The sequence below is a fragment of the Schistocerca piceifrons genome, chromosome 8 (genome assembly GCF_021461385.2).
Source record: "Schistocerca piceifrons isolate TAMUIC-IGC-003096 chromosome 8, iqSchPice1.1, whole genome shotgun sequence".
NCBI lineage: Eukaryota > Metazoa > Arthropoda > Insecta > Orthoptera > Acrididae > Schistocerca > Schistocerca piceifrons.
Genome location: NC_060145.1, coordinates 431,098,915 through 431,121,650, shown reverse-complemented (window position 1 = coordinate 431,121,650; position 22,736 = coordinate 431,098,915). Strand labels below are relative to the sequence as shown.

The 22,736-nt window shown below is 43.6% G+C and overlaps 1 protein-coding gene across 1 annotated transcript in view; it reads right to left on the bottom strand.

The window, feature by feature from the left end:
• Positions 1-19,329, bottom strand: part of LOC124712516 — an 85,380-nt gene extending 66,051 nt beyond the window's left edge. The window contains exons 1-2 of the mRNA XM_047242826.1: positions 19,240-19,329; positions 1,265-1,357 (exon numbers count right to left, since the gene is read on the bottom strand). Of these exons, the coding sequence (XP_047098782.1) occupies positions 1,265-1,357; positions 19,240-19,312 (166 nt within the window). The 5' untranslated portion in view covers positions 19,313-19,329. The remainder of the gene's footprint in view (positions 1-1,264; positions 1,358-19,239) is intronic.
• Between the last annotated feature and the right edge of the window lie 3,407 nt (positions 19,330-22,736).

The following is a 22,736-nucleotide window of genomic DNA, read 5'->3' as shown; positions in this document are numbered from 1 at the left end:
CCTGCTGTTGCTCGGAACCACCGTGCCAGGGTGGCGTAGTGGTGATTAGCACATCTGCCTGTTGTGTAGGAGACCCGGGTTCGAATTCTAGCCTTGGTAAAAATTTTCATTCGTCACTTCAGTCTGCTTATATACATCATAGATGTTTGAAACTTCAGAAGGTCTCTGAAGCCACATTGTTTCAGTCAGACGACTCATGATGAAAAAAGTGGGTAAAGGGATGAATGTAGAAATTGTTCAGCTGGCCTGAATTTCATGGAGAGAAACAATTACATTTTTAGCGATCACTGTTTCTGACAATGACAAACTGAAAATAAACGCAACAAGACTAAAATAATGGTGATAAGTAAATCGAACAGACAAGTAAGAAAAACATTAAGATAGGAACTACAACAGTCTTACGTGTAAATGGTTTTTTTTTCTTGAGAAGTAAAATAGCAGGTGACCACAGAAGTGTAATGGATATCAAAGGAAGAATTCTAACGATCAAGCAAGTATCCAGAAATAGGTTACTTGTTGACAGACAACCACCTTAACACATAAAAAGAAATGAATTTATCAAGACATTTATTTGTAATATTGTAATCCATCACTGTGAAGGGTTGACCTAAGTGAAACAGAAACATAAAAAGTAATTAGTAATGGATAAGAAGAAGATCTCAAAAACCATCCTAAACTTTGAGAAACTGCAATTAACAAATACTAAAAAATTCAGAGAGAAAAGGATATTGATCGAAATTATATAGAGAAAAAACTAATTGGACGCCTAATTCGACACAATAGCTGTTTAAAAAGTATCTTAGAAGGAGAAATGCTGGAGAAGATCAAGAGGCAGGTCTAGATCACCCGTATCGGAAAGTATTATTAGAGAAATCAAGTGCACCAACTACAACAAAATGGTCAAGATGACGAGATACAGAGGAGAACGGCTGAGACAGCAAGACGTCGTCTTTGGTGTCCGACTTTGTGGGTTTTTCGGTTTGTTTCTATAAAAGTTCATTCGGCAAACATTGTGTCGAAGCAATACGCACAAAAATGCTTTATGATTAAGGCAAACGTACGCGAGGTGCGTCTTAATCAAGTAGCTGAATAAAACAGGTGGAGGGCAAGAAAGAGAATACTTACAGTTGAAGTTGCGCGTGAGTTTGGTAGACAGGCCTGCCCCACTCTTCCCCAACAGGCCTCACATCAGTGCTGTGTCGAACTCAGATCTGAAGACGTCCTCCAGTTTACACAAACCGAGAGATATGAGCAGATACGGTACCTGCCGAGAGATGACTGGCAACATCTTGCAGCGCTGCCTGGACACATTTCTCCATGTTGGCAGCGTTCCTCTTGCACACTGAGAACTCGGCGGCTGGAAAGGCGAAGAAACTGAGTAACTACAGGCGTCTAAAATACTGTAACATACGCTAGCACATCTTAAATACCTTGACACAACTAGGCTTACATCAATTCCCACTGACCTGCGTGCCCAGTCGTTAAAAGAGAGGACTCACCGAAGACAGCGCAGCATCAACGTCAAAGCACTCCCAATACTTCACAAAAAAAAATCGAAATATTGTCAGCAGAAGGAATGATGGACAAGTTACAACGTCCAGATGGAACAACACTTCAAGGCACACAGATCAACAGATGCAGTCCCACCAGGAGACGTTTTGTTACTGTCGGTGTTCAGGAACAGACTGAAATGCTTGTAAAGGTATTTCAGGGTAGCTTGCTCTGAAAAATAACTGTTCAGAAAAAAATTCGATACTTTGCTCCGTTTCCGAGTTAATTAACATCGTTGCGAGTGCAAATTCAGGCGACCTGTCAGATACAACTAGTGTCAGTTGTTCTCATAACGTTAGATGACAGCGGACGAGCCTGCTCAGCCTTTGGCTTGCGTTCGATTCTTACTACCGTCCCATGTCCAGTTTTTGTATAGCTCTCCTGTGCGGTTTTAGGAAACCAAACGAAGAACACCTCTGATGACACCGTCTCTGGAAGTCCCCTTGAATTGGCAACGGTCTGATTGTCTAACTTCAACGTTAATTAACTCGGAAACAGCCCAACGTATCGGATTTTGTTCTTAACAATTATTTCGCAGCGAAACCTACCCTGCAACACCATTACAGGCTTTTTACACCTTTCCTGAACACCCTGTGTAATGCCGAAGTGGATGTTTATGGTTTAGCGGATACCGCGTAAGGTATATTGCTCACAGTACATGCCCCTGATGATGTTTAAGTAACGACTTCATTAGAAAAACGCTCAGGAGTTTCAGCAGGGGAAACGAACAGAAAAGGCTCTCAGGGAGAAGGCGACATGTTCGATACATAATTTCAAAGCTCCGCAAATCTCCTGTAACGACTGTAGGCAGAACTGCAAAACCATCCCAAAGAGGCTGGCACGTCGAAGTTCGTTGGGAACGCGAATCAGGATCGATAAAATTGTGTGAAATCTTGTGCTTACTGTCTCATTACCCATCCTATAAGATCTTGTTTCAAATCTGCAACATGCTTACATTGTTGTATGAGGAGCACAAGTAGAACCAGCCGTCAAAACCATCAGAGGAACATTCAGTAGTCTATACTGAAGGAGGATATTGAGAATTCTGAGGATGAATTCGAAAACAATTTGCAAAGTAGTGTCAGTTGGTACTGAAGCTGTTGTGGTGGATATCGAACTTAATGGAAGCAATGTGCAATTAGAATTAGGTACAGCTTCTTGTAATTCCATTATCAATAGGAATATGCATGACTTTATTGGCTCACCTCAGTTAAAACAAATTTCAGGGTACATTGACAAGCTACAGCCTCAAGCAGTTCGAATAAATGACCGCTGTACACTAAACGCCTAGGATTACAAGGCAGTGCAAGCAACGCTGCTGGTGACTGAGTCTCTGAATGCTGCCATTATCATGGGACTTCAAATTTGTTAAAAACTAGGGTACATAGTCTAGAATTCAGTCATCCAACTGCAGCTAACGGACCAAGATGTGGAATACGCACAACTCTGAAAAAAGTACAGACAAGTTTTCTGTGCCCCTACAGGAAGCGTCAAAGACTGCCATGTGCATACAAATTGAAGCCCTAACGTGATTCCAAAGCTTTATGATGCCAGACCCGTCGCTTACGCATTGCGTGACAGGGTCAAGCAGGAATAGAAGTAAATGGCATAATTTACCCCGTTTCAAGGAGTCGTTCAGCCACGCACCTGATCGTCATGGAGAAATTTTATACAAAGGTCCGGCTGATGGTGGCAACCAGTCATCCGTGAATTCAGTCATTCGTTGGTTCCTATCGTCTCCTGGGCGCTGAGATTCCTTAGGGCAGAAACATGAAGAATCCACCGTCCTTCACTGAACCTCGCAGACATTAAGGAACAATCGCCAGAGAACGTGGATGTAGGAAAAGGCGTTTTGTCATTGATGCAGAATATCTCATTCAGAGATACATCATGGAATGAATGCACTCAGGTACTGTGATCTCCAGATTGGGAAGCAGTGTATGTAATGAGGACTGCAGATAGGGATACCTACCGACAACACGTGGAGCAGTTCCAGCTGTGATGTGCACTATTCAGTTCAGGAGACTACAAACCGTTCTCTGTTACAGGCATGGACAACTCGTCAACCCTGCAGGGGGGATGATGAGCTCAGAACCACATCTGGACACCAGCGCTGAAGCCATGCCGCAACCAGACCATATGTAGTGGAGCCTGGAATGGACAGTGCGGAGGTCATCGTGGAGTGGATCTCATATGCCCACCCCAGTTGCTGCTGAAGACGACGATGCTCCGCTTATTTGGGGGGGGGGGGGGGGATAGGAGGTTGGAGAGGGTGTTTTCGACTCTGAGTTGCAAACCTTGTCCCAGAGACTACCCTTCAGGCATGAGAGGCGAACCGAGTGAGATGGTGCAGTGGTTAGAACACTGGACTGGCATTCGGGAGGACGACAGCTCAAATCCGCGTCCGGCGGTCCTGATTTAGTTTTTCTATGATTTCCCTAAATCGCTCCAGGCAAATGCTGGGATGATTCCTTCGAAAGGGCACGGCCCTTCCCCATCCTCTCCTAATCTGATGACCTCGCAGTTTGGTCTCCTCCTCCAAATAACCCCGACCCCCATGGGAGGCGACCAGGGCTGCACATACGCCAGGCAGTACTAGTACATTGGTAGCCTATAGTAGGAGCCACGAACGAAGGTTGTCGCGTTTAGGCTCCTTCTACGCATCTGACGTGACGTCATCCTCCGACAGCCAATGAACGTTCAGCAGTTTTCACAGCACTCTGCTATGAGCGTCTTGGCCAGTGCGAGCGTTAAATGTGTCTGTGGCATTTATTCAGTTTGTTGCGATCTGTCATGACTGATGGTGAAAGTAAGCGACAAACTCTCCATAAGCAAAAGAGAGACATAATTAACAGGATACACGCTTTCTTCAAGGGCGAAGCGCAAAACGGTGGACCTACCATAGATGTTGCCAGATGTCAGGAATGCACAGCAGAAGCGAATGGCGTCAGCTTGAGAACTGTTCAGCGGATTGTCAGTGAGTGTAATTTATCTGTCTAGACAAGTGGAAGCCCAGTTTTCAGATCGCCAGGGAAACATCACAGTGGAGAAGAGCCTGTAACAAATTTAGACGATTTTGACATGTTCTAAGGCGAGTTGTATTAAGTATGTACAAGGCAGGCGAATTTCTGACTGTTAAAAAAATTACGTTGAAGATGTGTGGAACTATAAATTTTGAAGGCCGTGTTACCTCAATGCGAAGAATACTGAAAGACACTGGGTTCAAATATGTACATACAAATGATGGACCAAAATGTTTAATGGAACGTTGTGATATCGCTGCTTCAAGGGCGCAGTTTTTGAAAACCATTCTTGAAATAAGAAAATCTGGCAATCAGACCATTTTTTACTTCGATAAAACATGGATAAACCAGAATTATAGCCCGCATCTCGTGGTCGTGCGGTAGCGTCCTCGCTTCCCAGGCCTGGGTTCCCGGGTTCGATTCCCGGCGGGGTCAGGGATTTTCTCTGCCTCGTGATGGCTGGGTGTTGTGTGCTGTCCTTAGGTTAGTTAGATTTAAGTAGTTCTAAGTTCTAGGGGACTGATGACCATAGATGTTAAGTCCCATAGTGCTCAGAGCCATTTGAGCCAGAATTATACAAGGAAAGCGTGTTGGAAACTGAGTGATGGTTCGGGTGATTTTGAAGTACCAGTTGGTAAAGGGGGACGAATAATTATGCTTCACGCTGGTTCTGCTTCTGGAGTCATTCCAGAAAGCAAAAGTAGTGTTACGTACAAAAAAGGGCAATTTGGGTGATTATCATTCTAAAATGAACTCAGAGACATTTATATTATGGTTTAAGAAAAAGTTTCTCCCTTACTTGCCTGCAAACTCAGTGACTGTTATGGACAAGACTGTTATGGACAATGCGAGTTACCACTCAGCTCTTGTTGACAGGGCTCCCGCTCGACAAGCACGAAGAAGCCGATATCACGCTGTGGCTTGCAAGGAAGAAGATTCCGCACACTGCCAGTCAGACTCGGGCTGAACTGTTAAATCTTGTAGGCTTCATAAGTCTCGTGTGAAAATGTACGAAATAGATTGAATTGCACAGGAATATGGACACTTGACAGCACAACTTCAGCATCGGCTGAAAGTGTTTGACACGCACAACGGCTACAGGAGGGGAAAATGGAGAGGGAAATTTTAATTGATAATACACTCGATTCCGTCGTCATCACTCTAAGACCAGATGAGTCAGACACTGACATGGACCGCAGCGATGTACATGACGGCGCTCGCAGAGATTGGAAACAACAATAGGCCAGCCACACATACAATATTCAAGTTGTCTTTTCCTTTTCTATAGCTTCTCTTCCGCAGTTGGACTATCACCAGTAATATTGAGATATATTCTACGTTTTGAGACTAATAAAAGTCGTATTTTTTCCAGCCGCTTTTTGTTTTATTTTGAAGCATCTTCAGTGGACAGTATTTTGGCTTTTATACTGCTATTTTATTACCTGCCGTAGTTTTGTGTATCGCTGCGGTTGTAAGATGATATTCAACATTTGTCTCGTCTGATCTATATTTTAGCAAATAACTGCTGTTTGTATAAGACAGACACATTCAAATAAGTTCTTTTTTTGGTGCATTGCTCTCCACTATATAACACTCAATAGATTTTAGTCTTTATTTTTTCATGAGCCCACAACTGATATTATTTTATCAACTTTGTTTTAATTGAGGTGCTTTAAAAAAAGCGAAATGTGTCTAGTATAAATAAAACGTTTGTCTCAGTCGCAAAAGAAGGAAATTATTATGATGTTACATACAATATTTTTGTGATAGTAAAATTATTTCATTCAGAATGTAATATACCATGTGTTTTGTGGTAGACTGTGTCCATTTTGGAAGTAGTTAAGCACTGCACATGACAGAAATTGTTTGGTATTTTACGAAAATAATTACCTGTAAACGTTAATTTGTTCAAATGGTTTAAATGGCGCTAAGCACTATGGGACTTAACATCTGAGGTCATGAGTCCGCTAGACTTAGAAATACTTAAACCTATGTAAGTCTGCAGGCTTTCGTGGCCGTTGTTACTGAAGTTAAAATCTTCTGGGTTATTAGGCCGCGTCATGTTCTAGCAGTAGTGGACACCAAAAGATCCTGAGGAAGATCCCAGCACAGGGGTCGAAACGTCGAACATTTTGAGAAACATGATGCGGCCTAATAACCCAGAAGATTTTAAATACTTAAACCTAACTAACCTAAGGACAACGCACACATCCATGCCCGAGTCAGGATTCGAACCTGCTACCGTAGCAGCAGCGTGGTTCCGGACTGAAGCACCTAGAACCGCTCGGCCACAGCGGCCAGCTCTTTAATTTGTCAATGGACACAAGCACTCGTACTTAATTATACGAAGATACTCTGGACGAAGCGTCGCAATTTGCTGTGCCAGACGGCATTGCACGTGTCATTCCTATCGATACGACTATCTCACAGTGGAAGTCATGTGGTGGTGAGAACTCTCTGGCAAATCGCGTCAAACTGGTTAGAAGTTCAGTGAATAAGTTTCCCCGCTGCTCCTTAAAGACAAATTTACGAACTGTTTGGCGCCTACATCTCTATGTGAGCACCGCAGCTGTTGTCTGCAACCGGAACGCTGCAATCCCCGTCTGTGCCTCCACACTGCGCGGCCCGCCGTCGTTCATGGATTCAACTATAATTGTCCTCTGGACAGGTCACTCACGGAGAGGGAATATTTTGCACGCCACTGCTCACTTCCGGCCGATAGGTTGGAGTAGTAATATCACTGTGTGCTATTACACACGTCACGCGCTGTGGCTTGTCCAGCAGTGTGTGTTATCCAGCCCATAGTTACCTGGCAGTGACAGACAAGGCGTGTGTTTACAGCAGTACAGGCTAAATCCACACTGTGCATCAGACTGAAGTGGAACTGGTGTTCACAACGGGACAGAGACTTCATTGTCTTTTTCCAAAGCTGTTTCACAGAGGAAGACTGCACTGTAGTTCCTTCTCCACATTGTAGCACAAATGACAAAATGGTAGATATCAAAATAGACGACAGAGGGACGGAAAAACAATTAAAAATGCTCAAAAGAGGAAAGGCCGCTGGACCTGATGGGATACATAGAAGGAAAGCTCCTGTATCATTTAGCTACAATATAGCGGGTCAGCAACTGGAAGCAGTTAATTCCACAAATTATCTGGGAGTAGGCATTAGCAGTGATTTATAAGGGAATGACCATATAAAGTTAATCGTCGGTAAAGCAGATGCCAGACTGAAATTCGTTGGAAGAATCCTTTCTTTCAGGAGTGCTAGTTCTGCAAGGTTCGCAGGAGAGCTTCTGTAAAGTTTGGAAGGTAGGAGACGAGGTACTGGCAGAAGTAAAGCTGTGGGTACCGGGCGTGAGTCGTGCTTCGGTAGCTCAGTTGGTAGAGCACTTGCCCGCGAAAGGCAAAGGTCCCGAGTTCGAGTCTCGGTCGGGCACACAGTTTTAATCTGCCAGGAAGTTTCATATCAGCGCACACTCCGCTGCAGAGTGAAAATCTCATTCTACAAAGGGAGTAGGTTACAGTACACTTGTTCGCCCACTGCTTGAATACTGCTCACCGGTGTGGGATCCGTACCAGAGAGGGTTGATAGAAGAGATAGAGAAGATCCAACGGAGAGCAGCGCGCTTCGTTACAGGATCATTTAGTAATCGCGAAAGCGTTACGGAGATGATAGATGAACTCCAGTGGAAGACTTTGCAAGAGAGACGCTCAGTAGCTCGGTACGGGCTTTTCTTGAAGTTTCGAGTACCTTCACCGAGGAGTCAAGCAGTATATTGCGCCCTCCTACGTATATCTCGCTAAGAGACCATGAGGATAAAATCAGAGAGATTAGAGCCCACACAGAGGCAGACCGACAATCTTTCTTTCCACGAACAATACGAGACTGGAATAGAAGGGAGAACCGATAGAGGTACTCAAAGCACCCTCCGCCACACACCGTCAGGTGGCTTGCGGAGTATGGATGTAGACGTAGATGTTGATGTAGATTGTGTAATTGGACTCAATTGCCAACAGGACAGTTACACAATTGCATCGCAAGCCGATTCTAATGTTGTTTATTTCTGTTATTTCAGTGAAGTGTAACTTTGAAGCTTTATATTAAACATTTTAGTAGTTATGTTGTTGGAGTGCACGCCTTATGCGAAGTTGGGGGCAGCGCCCCAGTGATTCTGATACCAATGGAAATTCAGTGTCTGTTGTAGATATCCTTATTGGTAAAACACAACAGGAGTTGGAACGAGGTTTGAAGGATATAAAGGATATAGGGTAGTCTATTTTCTTCATTTTGGGTGCTACCATGCTGGAAATTAGCAGGAAAAGCTGTGAATCCCTCCCCCCTCTTCCCCCCTATCTGGAAAAATGGCAGGAAACGCTCAGTCTGTGCTGAGCTGCTGGACTGGAATGTGCAACTGTTATCTTGTCCAGCAACTACATGTGCTAATTACGTAATTACAATGGTGCAGACTGGAGGTGTTACATTGCTGGAAGATATAAGATCACACGCCCAGGTGTGTCACCAATGTGATCAGCAACCAACTTATAGCTTTTTATAAAATGTTCTTAGTTAAAAAGCATTGTATTATCGGCTTGGGGGCTGCAATATACAACTACAGAATGGATCGCATGTTTGATCCTGTGCAAGACTATTTACATGTTTTAAACTCTAACAAACATTGTTCAAAATGTGGTTCACTGTACTCACTACCAATCACAACCGTGTGGTGTCACCTAACAAACACCTTCCCGAACAGATGCTGCATGGTTTTTCACTACATTCTGCTACATGTCTATTGAGGTGATAGGGATACATAAAAGTTGACGTCTTTGTTGCTTTCCTGGAAAAAATAACTATCTGCTTCCAAATAGTCATGGATCTGCAGCAGTGAAATTACATAGTTAGGACATGTAGTTGCTGGACAAGATAAAACATCCACCTTCCAATACAACAGTTCAGTGCAGACAGAGCGTTTCCTGCCATTCTTTCAGATGGGGGAATGGGGGGCAGAGGGAAGGGGCTCAGCTTTTCTCATCAATTTCCAGCAGGGTAGCACTCAAACTAAATAAAATAAACTATCCCATGTCCTTCCTCTCCAGCAAAGACTGGGTCTTCTTCTCATCATTTTCCAGATGTGGTGGATTTCCCAGACGGTTAATTAATTTGTCGATTTAATTAAACAAATTAATTCGATATCAAAGGTGTGGTAGTATTGGCGAGGTTGAGGATTGGAGATATTCCAGAGGGGCAGGGGAGGTGGAGAGGGAGGGGTATGGATGTGCGGTTTCTCAGAAGGATGTAATATCCCCATGTGATCATAAATCAACACCCAGTGGGTCATAAATAAATTAATTCCCAGGGGTTCATAAATCAGTCGACTTTGCCCCCAAATGTATGCAAACCATACAAACAAAGTGGCATAGAACAGACAATGCCCTAGTACTAGTCAGCATTTGCTGGTTCAACGTTAACAAGTGTGTGAATAAAATGGCAGAGGATCCATTTAAGCCCTCGGAGTCCAGCGACACCCTCGGTACCACCCATACATCTTTCTTGATCCTGTTACAAATGATTGTCTCAGAAACAATGTGACACATTCAGCATCAGAGCTGCTCTAACGCCTGAAGGCAGGTAAACGGCACATAAAGGTTGTCGAAGGGGTTGCCTAACCATCAGACGCAAGAGCAACTGTGAGGTTGAATACATGTCGAATTTTCTGAAAGGGTCATTTGTAATGTGCGTAGGTGGCACTGAGGGTGTCATCGAACTGAGTGGGGGGAGGGTGAGGGGGGGGGGGGGTTCATAGCTGGAGTACTTTTCACTTTATTCATATTAATGTTGCACTCCCACATGATCACACCAGAGGAGGAAAAGCGTAAATACCCTTTGCTGCTGCGGATCACTTTCAGATTTCGTTGAACGGTTTTGAACGGTCCCAAGCAGTTCCACCTTCTGTACTAGAGCAAAAATTGCGGTCGCACTACACTCCAAATGAATCAGATCAGTTTTACTGCGGTTGAAGTCCCATGATGTCGTTAGAGTAGGTAGAAACTCCCAGGCGTTGGTAGAAGTGTCGAAAATTGTCAACAACATCGTCCTGTTGGTCATCAGACTGAAAACTGTTGTTTTTTCGATTGCGAACTGTGTGGCAACAATGTCCCAAGGGGAGGAGTGGTTTCATTGCTGCCCTTTTATGCCACCAGATGAGACCTTTTGATGTTGATTGTGAGCAGCGGTGTGCTTGAAATGTTTTCATCGGCTACCCATAAGACAAACCGCATGATTTCAATGCTGGGTGTCACAGATCGGACCTCAATTGCAGAGGCAGGGCTGTACAAGCTTCCCATCGTGTGTCATGTGACAGTGGCGTTGGACAGAATTGTGATGATATTTAATGTCAATGTGACATCACTAACCCACCTCACAGTTCACACGAGCTTCTGTGCTGTGGTCCTTCTTTCAGATGTGTCAACACGTTGGTTATCCTTTAATTTTCTGAGCAGTGTAGTTACAGTGAAGTGTATACTAAATATGAGGGCCAAAGAGAACCATGTGAGTGATAAATCTTGTAGTGGAACGCAAGGCATGAAGTCAGCATGTGGTAACACGTTTCTCATCTGGGGAACTTCATCTTGGAAGTCGACGTAATGCTGGAATTAGGTACAGTATGAGTAAATGGTAGCTTTGCATCATGTCCTCAGCAGTTTACTCAGAGAAGCATGGAGTGGAACAAGTGGATACCTCGACTATCGTCCAGTCAGTTCACCCATTTTCAAGAATTTATTTTCTGTCACATAACCCGCCTCTGTAGCTCAGCTCGCCTACGCAGACATATGTGGATGCCTTCAAATTAGAGGTATCGGGTTTACATCCTGACGCCAGAGACATTTTCATGAGGAGCATTTTGCTGGCAAGGGAAGGAAATGTCATGGTGTAAAGCTCCTGATTACCAGAATTTGAGCCAGTCTTCCGGATAAAATTCCAAACCTTTTCAGAGTCTCCCACTAGATTTTGGCTTGCAGGCTGTATCTGGGCACAGAGTGCCAAGACGCTCAGCCTCGCTGCACATTTCCCCCACCGCCGCACCACGCTGTCCGAGCACTAGGAGGGGGAAGAAGGGAACACTGTGAATGCGTCTTATATACGTGGGAGTGTAGTTGCACTGCGTACAACTTCGATTTACATTTCACATTTCTCAACAACATAGGTTACAACCAAAATAAATTTCAGTACAGTTTAATTATTTTTAGTGTGATGAAGACATAATTTTCATCCGGTATAAACTATCGGCATGCAGATAGATGCAGATAATTTAAAAAGTTTTTGGGCCCAAGTTGCAATGTAATCGTGATTTATGTTGTTTCAAAATCGGAAAAATGTCTTTTACACAAATATGTGGATCGAAATATTGTACCACTTTTGCAATCTCAGTAAGGAGACGAAACTTTACTTGAGGAACACAATATGGACGTCCTGGACAATTGTAACGTGAAAGAATTTGTCATTAAAATGGGAATTTTCCTTGCAGATCAATTAGTCATATCTGCACATACACAGGGGCTGTTTCAACTGAAATGGCAGACGCTTTCGTAAACAACTCGAAAACAGTTGTAAGACTGACGATGCCCTCAAAATGTTTAGTAGACTACACTTGTAAGTCTTCCAAGGTCACACTGAATTCTTCGAACTTCGCGTTTTCTTTGACGGCATTGAGCTTAGGGAACTGGACTGTTTTTGTCAAACTGTGTCCCCTCTATAACGCGATTTTCTTTTTAAATGGTTCAAATGGCTCTGACCACTATGGGACTTAACATCTGTGGTCATCAGTCCCCTAGAACTTAGAACTACTTAAGCCTAACTAACCTAAGGACATCACACACATCCATGCCCGAGGCAGGATTCGAACCTGCAACCGTAGCGGTCACACGGTTCCAGACTGAAGCGCCTAGAACCGCACGGCCACACCAGCCGGCTCTTTTTAAATGCATCTCTATCAAGTCAGAAAGACGTTTACGAAGATCAAGCATGCTGTAGTAGCTGTAGGTCAGCAATTTCTGTTCAGTACAACGAAAAACCAGTCCAAAGTAGCAAATTTTACTTTACTATTCAGTCGATAACAAATTTCGGCCCTAAACTAGTAATCGAGGAAATAAAAAAGTAAATTATGCAACTTTGGACTGGTTTTTCTTTATACTCAGAAAGAATTTTTTTTTCGCCTTGCAGTACCGTACTGTGAGCAGTGTACGCTCAGGTCCACTTAGAATGCGAGGTCTGCCGTCCATTCTGGATGTTCTACTTGTAAGAAAGAATCTTCCACTCATTTTTCCTTCATAAATTTAATATTAGCGAGTTTTAAAGCGAAAACCGTTCCGGGCATGCCCGTTGCCTTAGCCAAAGTACTTTGTAGTAATACATAAAGTCTCCTTTCAGTTCCATCGAAAATTGTTGCAAATGAACGTGGAATAATGCATGTGACATAATAAATTTTACTATTTTTGCCGCCATTTTTTTAGGTGCTGTATGGCTGCAAAATTAACACAAAGTGCTTTTTGGTGTATTGAACAATGAAGGCCCTCTTCCATCGTTGTAATATTTTGCTTTTTCATTGGCAGCTAAATCTTTAAATTCTTTCTGCATGGTATTGTAATTTCGTTTCATAGCAACTATGCATTACCCGTCGCTTATGCGATTGCCTAATAGGTATTGAGAATTATCTTTCCTCTCTTCTTGTGGCGATAGATCACTAGTGCCTCTTTTTTGTGCGAACATCCACTGAACTTGTGAACAGTCTTCATATCACAAACGAAAAACGAATGGTAAATATCGCTGACATCACGACTCTGCTGAACTAAAGAGAGCTGTGCCGACCGAAAAATGCCGCACCGCAATACTAAATGAAATGTCGTGCTGTACCGAATACTTCCGGGAAGCCACGAGCAAAGCCGAGACACGCCGAGCCGTGACCCGCACACCGCAACTGCGTCAAGTTTGGCACGCCATGGCTGGCCCTGTTGTAGAACGTGATCCGTCAGTCGGATGGGGACGTTAAGTCCGGCTGGCCGATTGATACTAATGGACTGTGCGCCAGCATTGGCTTTCACGCTATCTCTTCTCATATCACCATACAACGCGTTCGTGACACCACGCAATTCAACAGATACACTTAACCCTCTCTAATACACTGTGTAGAAAGGGCCATTGCGAGAAGAGAAAGAAAATCCTTTCCGATAAACAGCTTGAGCTAAACAAGGTCTTAGCCAAAGGGGGGTGTGGGGGCGGGAGATTACAGGCGACCTAGCTGCCGTGTAGTTATATCGCAAGATTTTTTCGATTTCCAATCACACGACGAAAAAGTGATACCCACTATCGATAGTCAGCACGGCTAACGATAGATTTAAAGTATGCATACATCCATAGTATTGTCACCTATCTTCCATCCCTATTTTAGCCACAGTCCGACCCCTGAAGCTGAGTGGTTAGAGCGACAAAATGTAAATCCTAAGGGGCCTGGTTCGATTCCCGGCTGGGGCGGAGATTGTCTCCGCTCAGGGACTGGGTGTTGTGTTGTCCTAATCGTCATCACTCATCCCTATCGACGCGCAAGTCGCCGAAGTGGCGTCAAATTGAAAGACTTGCACCCGGCGAACGGCCTACCCGATGGGAGGCCCTAGTCACACGACATTTACGTTTATTTTAGCCACGACCAATTCTTGGTCGTGTTTGAACTCAGCCGTTCTTTTGTTAGTTCAGTTCTTACTGGCAGCTGAATTTAATGTGCTACCGTTCATTCTTTTTGTGCTGTGTGCTGTTTTATAATCAGTCAGAGCAGAGTCAGGAGAGTTGGAATCGAGCTAAATTTTCCAGATGGCCCCAGAAGTGGATCTGCGGCCGCAAGATGACAGCCAGTAACAGAGGATCGTGCAGGAGTTTGCTCGCTTGAAGGAAGTAGCACCAGTTAATAGCTGCTATTTTAAGGAATGGACTTACTGATTAAGTTAGCTGAAGATAGAGGTTTCAGATCAATAGCCAAATCTAGACAAACATAAAATTCCTATTCATGGATGACTGTTGATTACGTTAGACGGGAATTTTCTGTGATGTTTACTGGGTAAGATTTGTTGATTTAAATCAACAACGTACATTAATTTGCTAAGATAATCAGCTATATTGCAGAAACAGAACTGCAATAAAGTAATGAGCTTGGTGCTCTAGAGTGTGAAGTTGATAATAATGAAATATAAAAGAAAGATATTTTAATTTTTGCTAATGTACACATACCATAAATGAATTTTCATTCTAAGAATTCCAGTTATGAATTTTCATTCTAACAATTGCAGTGGACCAATAACTGTTAACTAACAGAAGGGAAAAAATCAGAAATCAAATTTTAAACTCTTTTTTTTCCGGAAATCACATTTTTGACGGCATATTCCAGCAATTAACGGCTTCAACTTCGCAACGAGCTCAGTTGTCGATTTTGCGTTACTTTCAGGCTCTGAGGTTATTAAGATTTCTTTCACCCTGTACGGCCTAGTTGTACGGGACAGAGAGTGTAACAGAAATGTTGGAAAATGTTAGGTGGCGGAAACTCGAAGAAAGACTGCGCACATCTTACGCGTACCTGCTTAGAAACTTGATGGGGAAAAGTCCTCTATGGCAGTAATTCCGAATATCCATTGATAAAAGATGTGACATGAAGTCACGTAACAGGCATGTGCCCATTTTTACGTCATTTGAAGGGTGTATGAGTGCTGTATAGGGCGGTATAAAAAATACATGGAATTCATAAGTTGCGTGGTGACCACCGTCTTTACTAACGCGTTTTCATTTATACATCATTATCAGATCAATCAGAGTTTGGGTGAACAGATCATATGTATGGAGTCATAACCATAAAGCAATACTATATTCGTGTTATCTTAATGTTAAGATACAGGACTCCATACTATATGTATGATGCCTACACCCATATCCTGATTAATCTGATAATGATTTATAAATAGAAATGCGTTATTAATGCAAATAGCCACCACACAACCTGTGACATCCACACATTTTTATAGCGTTCATTATAGCACTGACATAGCCTTCAAATTCTGAATATCGTTCAGGCCCCTACTCATCTACCCCGTAGAAACTGCGGGTGCAAAATTCAGAGGCGTTCAGTCGTTCTTGCAACGCTCCTTCCCTGACCAGAACAAAAGAACAGTTAATACTTGGTGGGATATAACTAGAGGTCCGCGCAGGCGTGTATGTATCCATGTATTCGCAGTAATTTTGACTTTGCGGATAAAAGCCGGCGGTGACGTGGACAGCGATTACTTTGTGCTTAAAAATCAATCCCGTTATCTCCTACTCTCCCAATACACCTGATCGGTAATAGCACTCATTATTGTTTGAAGTCAGTATTATGACCCTTTTGAGGTGTAGCGCCGCAATGCTGGCTTCAGTGAGCGGTGTTGTGGAGGCGGCAGATGAGTTGTTGACGTCTGCAGGAGCCAGAGATGGCGACGTGCGATTTCCCCCACAACCGCGCGCGCATCCTGCTTCCCTCCTACCAGCAGCTGCCTGACGTCTGAGTCATCCCTGCTTCGTTTACGCCAACAGCGACCACTTAACGTAATTACCCAAAGCTGTCACAAACTGAGAAGAAGGCTGATCTAGGATGCGCCATCAATGGAATCTTCGTTCATTCCATGCCACCTGTTTGTGTAGCGCACACTACGTAAATACATAAATAACGTTCTGTGTAAAATCAGTGAGAGTGTGAAAGCTTCTCTTAAATGTATTAACAAGTACTTAATGAACACTGACTACGCTGTGAAGTGTAGCGCGTTAACGTGATTTAACAAACTAAGGCCCATTTGATAAATGAATAGTTGGTCCAACATTTAACAATATGCAAGACGTGACACAAGTTCTAGCATAGCTTCGCTTGCGTTACCAATGTCGCAGAAATATTTTGCAGTAAACTTCACAAAACCTGTTTGCACACATACCAGACAAGGCTGTAATTTAAGGATATACAAGCATATGACAGACCACGTTGAACTAAAATATGGTCGCCATTGGTCTCTTAGTTCTTGGTTAATAGAATGTAAATCACAAGGTCTCATTTCAAGCAGACGAAAATTTAGGATTGGTGCTAGTTCCAAAATTGTTCAAATGGTTCAAATGGCTCTGAGCACTATGGGACTTCACTGCTCAGGTCATCAGTCCCCTAGAATTTACTACTACTTAAACCTAACCAACCTAAGGACATCGCACACATCCATGCAGGGGCAGGATTCGAACCTGCGACCGTAGCGGTCGCGCGGTTGCAGACTGTAGCGTCTAGAACCGCTCGCCACACCGGCCGGCCCAAAATCGTTTATAATATTTTAATATCCGTAGACACAGATAAGGGCCTCGTAAAAGCAGTGGGAAGGCAAATAGTATTTTTCTTATTCGAAGATACCTCTAGGTATTAGGTATCTCGCACCTAACAGCAATCCGCAGAGGGCAGATGTAAATGAAGTAGATCTACTTATAAATGATTACTCTCGATCCACCCTTGTATATTATGCACAGAGTTTATAGCACCGCTTTCGTACCATTTTTCTACACTTGCACTATTGAATAGCACATGGGGAATCATACTTCTTCTTCATCATCAATCGCTGGATTGTTTCTCTCCATCCGGATCTATTAGAAGTCAACTTTTTCAATTCTGCACAACTACGGTATTACGTATAGCTCGCTTTAAAACTGTCAGTGACACTGGACTCGCATTCGGGAGGACGAAGGTTCAATCCCGCGTCCGGCCATCCTGATTTAGGTTTTCCGGGATTTCCCTAAATCGCTCCAGGCAAATGCCGAGATGGTTTCTTTGAAAGGGCACGGCCGACTTCCTTTCCCGTCCCTCCCTAATCCGACAAGACCGATGACCTCGCTGTTTAGTCTCTTCCCCCAAACAAGCCAAGCCAACCCAAAACTGTCAGTGGCTGTTCTTTTCGATCTAGCTTTACTTCTGATATCCCTTTTACACGTGGAGGAAATGAGCACCTGGCTTCTCTAAATCATTTTGTAATTCCTTTAGATTTTCTGCAAATGATATAAGAGGTCTGCTGAAATAGTTTCCTAAATGATGAATATAGAGAACAGCACAGGGCCTGTATCACTTCCTTGGGGATACACACATATAACTTGAATTTCACTGCATAACTTACCTTCAATTACTACGACCTCTGACCTTTCTGAAAAGAAATCACGAACCCAATTGCAAACTTGACACGATACTCCTTAAGCACATATTTTAATTAGACGTTGCTTGTGAGGCACGATGTCAAAAGTCATTCTACAAATCTAGAAATACGAAAATAACCTCAGATCCCCTGTAGATACCATCCACAACTCGTCGTGAAAGAGCTTCTTGTCTTTCACGAGAAGGATACGCACTGAGGTGACAGAAGTCATTGGATACCTCCTTATATCGTTTCGGACCTCCTTTTGTCCGGTGTAGTGAAGCAAGTCGACGTGGAATGGCCTTAACAAGTCTCTTGCAGAGATATTGGACAATGCTGCATCTACAGCTGTCCACAACGGCGAAAGTGTGGCCGGTGCAGGACTTTGTGCACGTGCACGAACAGAACACTCGTTTTTGTGCCACAAATGTTGGACAGGATTCATGTCGGTGGTCTGCATAGCCGTATCATTCGCTAGAATTGTCCAGAATGTTCTTCAAAGCACTCGCGAACAACTGTGGCCTGGTGACATGGCGCATTATGATCCATAAAAACTCCATCGTTGTTTGAGGACATGGAGTCCATGAATGACTGTAGAAGGTCTCCAAGTAGCAGAACATAACCATGTCCAGCCAACGATCGATTCAGTTGGATCAGAGCACTCAGTCCATTCCCCACGCCATTATGCAGCCACCACAAGCTTGCACAGTACCTTGTTGACAACTTGTGTCCATGACTTCGTGGGGCCTGTGCCACACTGGAATCCTACCATCAGCTCTTACCAACTGAAACTGGGACTCATATGACCAGGCCACAGTTCTCCTGTCGTCTAGGGTCCAAGGATATGAACGCGAGCATAGCACAGGCGCTGCAGGCGATGTCGTGTTGTTAACAAAGGCACTCGCGTCGACCGTCTGCTGCCATAGCGCATTAACACCAAATTTCACCGCACTTTACTAACAGATACTTTCGTCATAAGTCCCACACTGGTTTCTGCAGCTATTTCACGCAATGATGATTGTCTGTTAGCACTGACAAGTCTACACAAACGCCGCTGCTCTCGATCGTTAATTGAAGGCCGTCGGGTACCTCGTTGTCCGTAGTGTGAGGTAACACGTGAAAATTGGTATTCTCGCTACACCCTGGATGTCGGAATATTGAATTCCCTAAGAATTTCCGAAACAGAATGTCCCATGTGTGTAGCTCCAACAAAAGTTGCACGTTCAAAGTCTGTTAGTTCCCGTCGTGTTACTATAAACTGGTCGGATGCCTTTTCGTATGAATCACTGCCCTTTTATACCCTTTGTATGCGATACTTCCGCCATCTGGTATATGTGCGTATCGCTGTCCCATGACTTTTGTCACCTCATGTACTACGAATACGTACGGGTTACACACCGTCAGGTAGTTTGCGGCGGCAGCAGCCGGACTGGCAACTCACGCAGGTTTGCGGTGTCCACGGCCAGCAGCAGGAGAGACGCGGCAGCGACGGCGGAGGCGGCGGTGGGCGGCATGTCTGGTGGCGGCGGCGCGCTGGAGGCTTCTGCTGGCCGGGGGCGGAGGCGGAGGCGGCTGTGGCCTGCCGGCCCCCACCCTGGCCACTGCTCACTGGCTGTTCCGCCACCCCACGCCAGCCGACCTCGCCAGGCCCAAGAGCGACGTCTCCTCACCAGTTACACTATCCTTCCACAGCCCTCATTCTGTCTTCCATCTGCTCCTCCCTTGCTCTAATTTTGTCACACTTTCAAATAATTTATACTCTATCATCGAAAACTTCAGCTTCAGTATCGCTACCATCGGCACAACCACCACCACTTGTGTCCTCAACACCTCCAGTGTCACCCCCACCACCAGTACCAACGCCACAATCAACTTGAAAACCGTGAATTGCTTAAAAATAGTTCCTTATACTCGTCAATCTGATTTTGCATTTCTTCCTCTCAACACATTGCTAATCTACCAAAGGTGCATTTTGTCTTTGAGTTTCTCTCTATCACAAGTCTGTGTATTTCATGTTCAGACATCATTATCACATAATGGACTCACTGAATGTGCTTGGTTCTCTCACTATCCTAGCGAATCCCTGATACTGCATTATTATCATCACCGACCAATCACGGACCCTAAAGATCATGAACTGACTTAAGAATCTGGCTGCGTTCTTTTGATCTGAAATGCCCATCAGGTTGAGGCCGTTCTCCACATCCTCTTGCAAAGGAAGTCTACAGTTACCAAGTGGATGTAATTTCTGTATGTCTCATTCCGTCACAACTCTGGGAATTCCATTTTCAAATGGCCTTGTCATTTGTCAGACTAATTGATCTGCTCTCTTCACACTGCTTTCATGGGGTCTTACATTTCTTCCTCCTGTGTGTTAATGTTGTCGTCCCAGCATATTCCTAACACAACACCACTTTCACCATCATCCGTGATCACAGATCCTGAAACCATGAGCTGCTTTAACAACTAGCATCCATCTCTTTCGATATGGAACACCCACCTGGTTAAGGTCATCTGTCCAGTTATTATACTAGTACGGTGTTCGTCGAGGGCTCACGTTTTCTATGGATTTTACTCCATCACAGGTCTTGGTATTTCATTTTCAGACAATACTTTCCACATGCGGGTAGTACCGCATCTGTTTGATTCTCACTACTTTGATAAAGATCCCCATCTGATCCTCCTTTGTACTAAGTTATCCCTATACATCATCTCTGTCATCAACATCCACTGATCTCAGTTGCTAAAGGCGACGGATTTCTTTAACAAGTAGCCTCCGTCTGTTTCGATCTGAAACACCTGTCTGGCAGATGTCAATTCCCAAATAACTCTGCCAATGCAGTTTCCGACAACTGAAGGAATACAGTTTCTGTGGGCCTCTCCCGTAATTTTCGGACATCCTTGTGGAGCCCATTGGATCAGCTTGCTTCACGTCACATTCGTGACTCGACGTCCACTCATCTTACCAGACACAGCTCGCTGCGTCCATTGTCTCCATTCTCCTCTATCCAGAGCACGTCTAAGGCTTGTCCTCATCACCTCATCTATATCTAGATTGTTCTTTCTTGATTTCCTAGCTTACGATATTTTTATTTCTTCTTTCTGAAATCGCTTTGCATATTTCTCCTGGATTTCCTTTACTACTTGCTCAACGTACGGACTGGTTAACATTGGGGATAGGCTGAAACTCTGTCTCACTACCTCGTGACTACTGCTTCCTTTCCATGTTCTTCGAGTATTCTAACAGCAGTTTGAAATTTGTACTGGTTCTAAAATCAAGTGCTTCAAATTTAATATTGAAGCTATGCAACAAGCATTTTACAAAGCGGAGATGTACTGAACAATTTTAGAAGTAAGTACAGTTGTTAGTCGTTTGGTGATATGCCAGTCTCAAATTAGTTTGCAGACATGTTACTGCTTGTTGAGTACTCGTGGACAAGAGCAATTGCAGTGCACGAATGGCAGAAGACGTGATTTAAATACCAGAGCACGCCTGGCCGAGACCGAAGGAAAAAGCTCACAAGACGAAGCATTTTACAGTTGGTATAAGCAGGACTATGTAGTATTCTCAGCGTTTCACTTCCCCCTTTGCGCCAGAAAACAGAAAAACGGTATAAACTATGCACCTCACCTTGCCGTTCCACCATCTCTACATGCAACTTCCTCAATAAGCATCTTTGTCTGCCTCAGTAAATATTCTACATCTGTAGTTTTCATTGGCAAGTAAACTGTTATGTGTTACGACAACAGACTATTGTACTATTCTATTGGGCAAGACCATCCGCTGATATTTTTCTTCATGCTTGCAACAACTCATTATATCATACTTCGATCGTTTATTTTTAACTATTGTGGGAGTGCAGTTCGGAAACTTCAAGTTTATTCCTCTCCGTTAGCCTAGTCAGGCACGGATTCACCACCAAAGAAAATTTAGTAATAGCACTTATATTTTCACACATACCAATTTCCAGTTTTCTGAATTAATTCTCGGGAAATAAAGAAACATGAAAACTAAGAGTCTAAAGAATCATTAGCTATGTTTAACAGTGAGTATACATTTCTGCTGTTTTTTAATGTTGATGTGCTTGCGGCTTGATAGACTTCAGAAATAATTCCAGCCAGGCAGAAGCGGCCATGCACGGGCTGATATGCTGCCGACAAGTCCGAGACGCTTCGAGAATCCTCAGGTGTGACCGATGTAGTGGGACGAAATTAAGCGTCACCCATCCACCAAAGTCAGCCCAGTTTGCAGGTGACTATAAGTTTAATTTAGTTTTGTTTATGTGTTTTCTTATTATTTGTAATAAATGTGAATTATCTAAAAGTTTGTATTTTTTTTTATGTGTTTCATGTACGGAGAGGTCGGCGCAACGAACGGGGACAGCATCTTCGTTGCCGCGACCAGAGAGGAAATTGCTGGCCGCTATACGTCGCGGGTCGACAGCCAAGGAGCAACAGAAGATCCTGGAACCGAGTTGTTGCGTCGTGCTTCTAAAAATTAAAAATGAAGTTTTATACTCTTTTTGTACAACAATGACATCGTATAGATCTTAATCTTATTGAAATGTTAGTCACTGTCTGTCAACGCTCAAGTTCACATCTGTATGGGTAGGAAGCTAATAAAATAGTGTATGCTACTAAAGTTGAAACACGTGTCTTGAAGATTTATTTATGAAGAATTATGTGAATGAATTAATAATATATTTGACAAGATGATTGAATTTTGACAGCGTTCATCGCGACTTTGAATCTAAAAAGTTTATTTAATGTGTGATTCTGATATCGATTAGATCAAGATAACGTGTGTCAATATAATTTCTGAGGAGAAACAAACGAAATTTAAATTCGGAAAAGTTACAAAAACCAATTGGCCCAAGTGATGTAATTCTTTGCATACGACTCAACGGATGTTTTACAGTTTCGTTCAAGAACCATCCT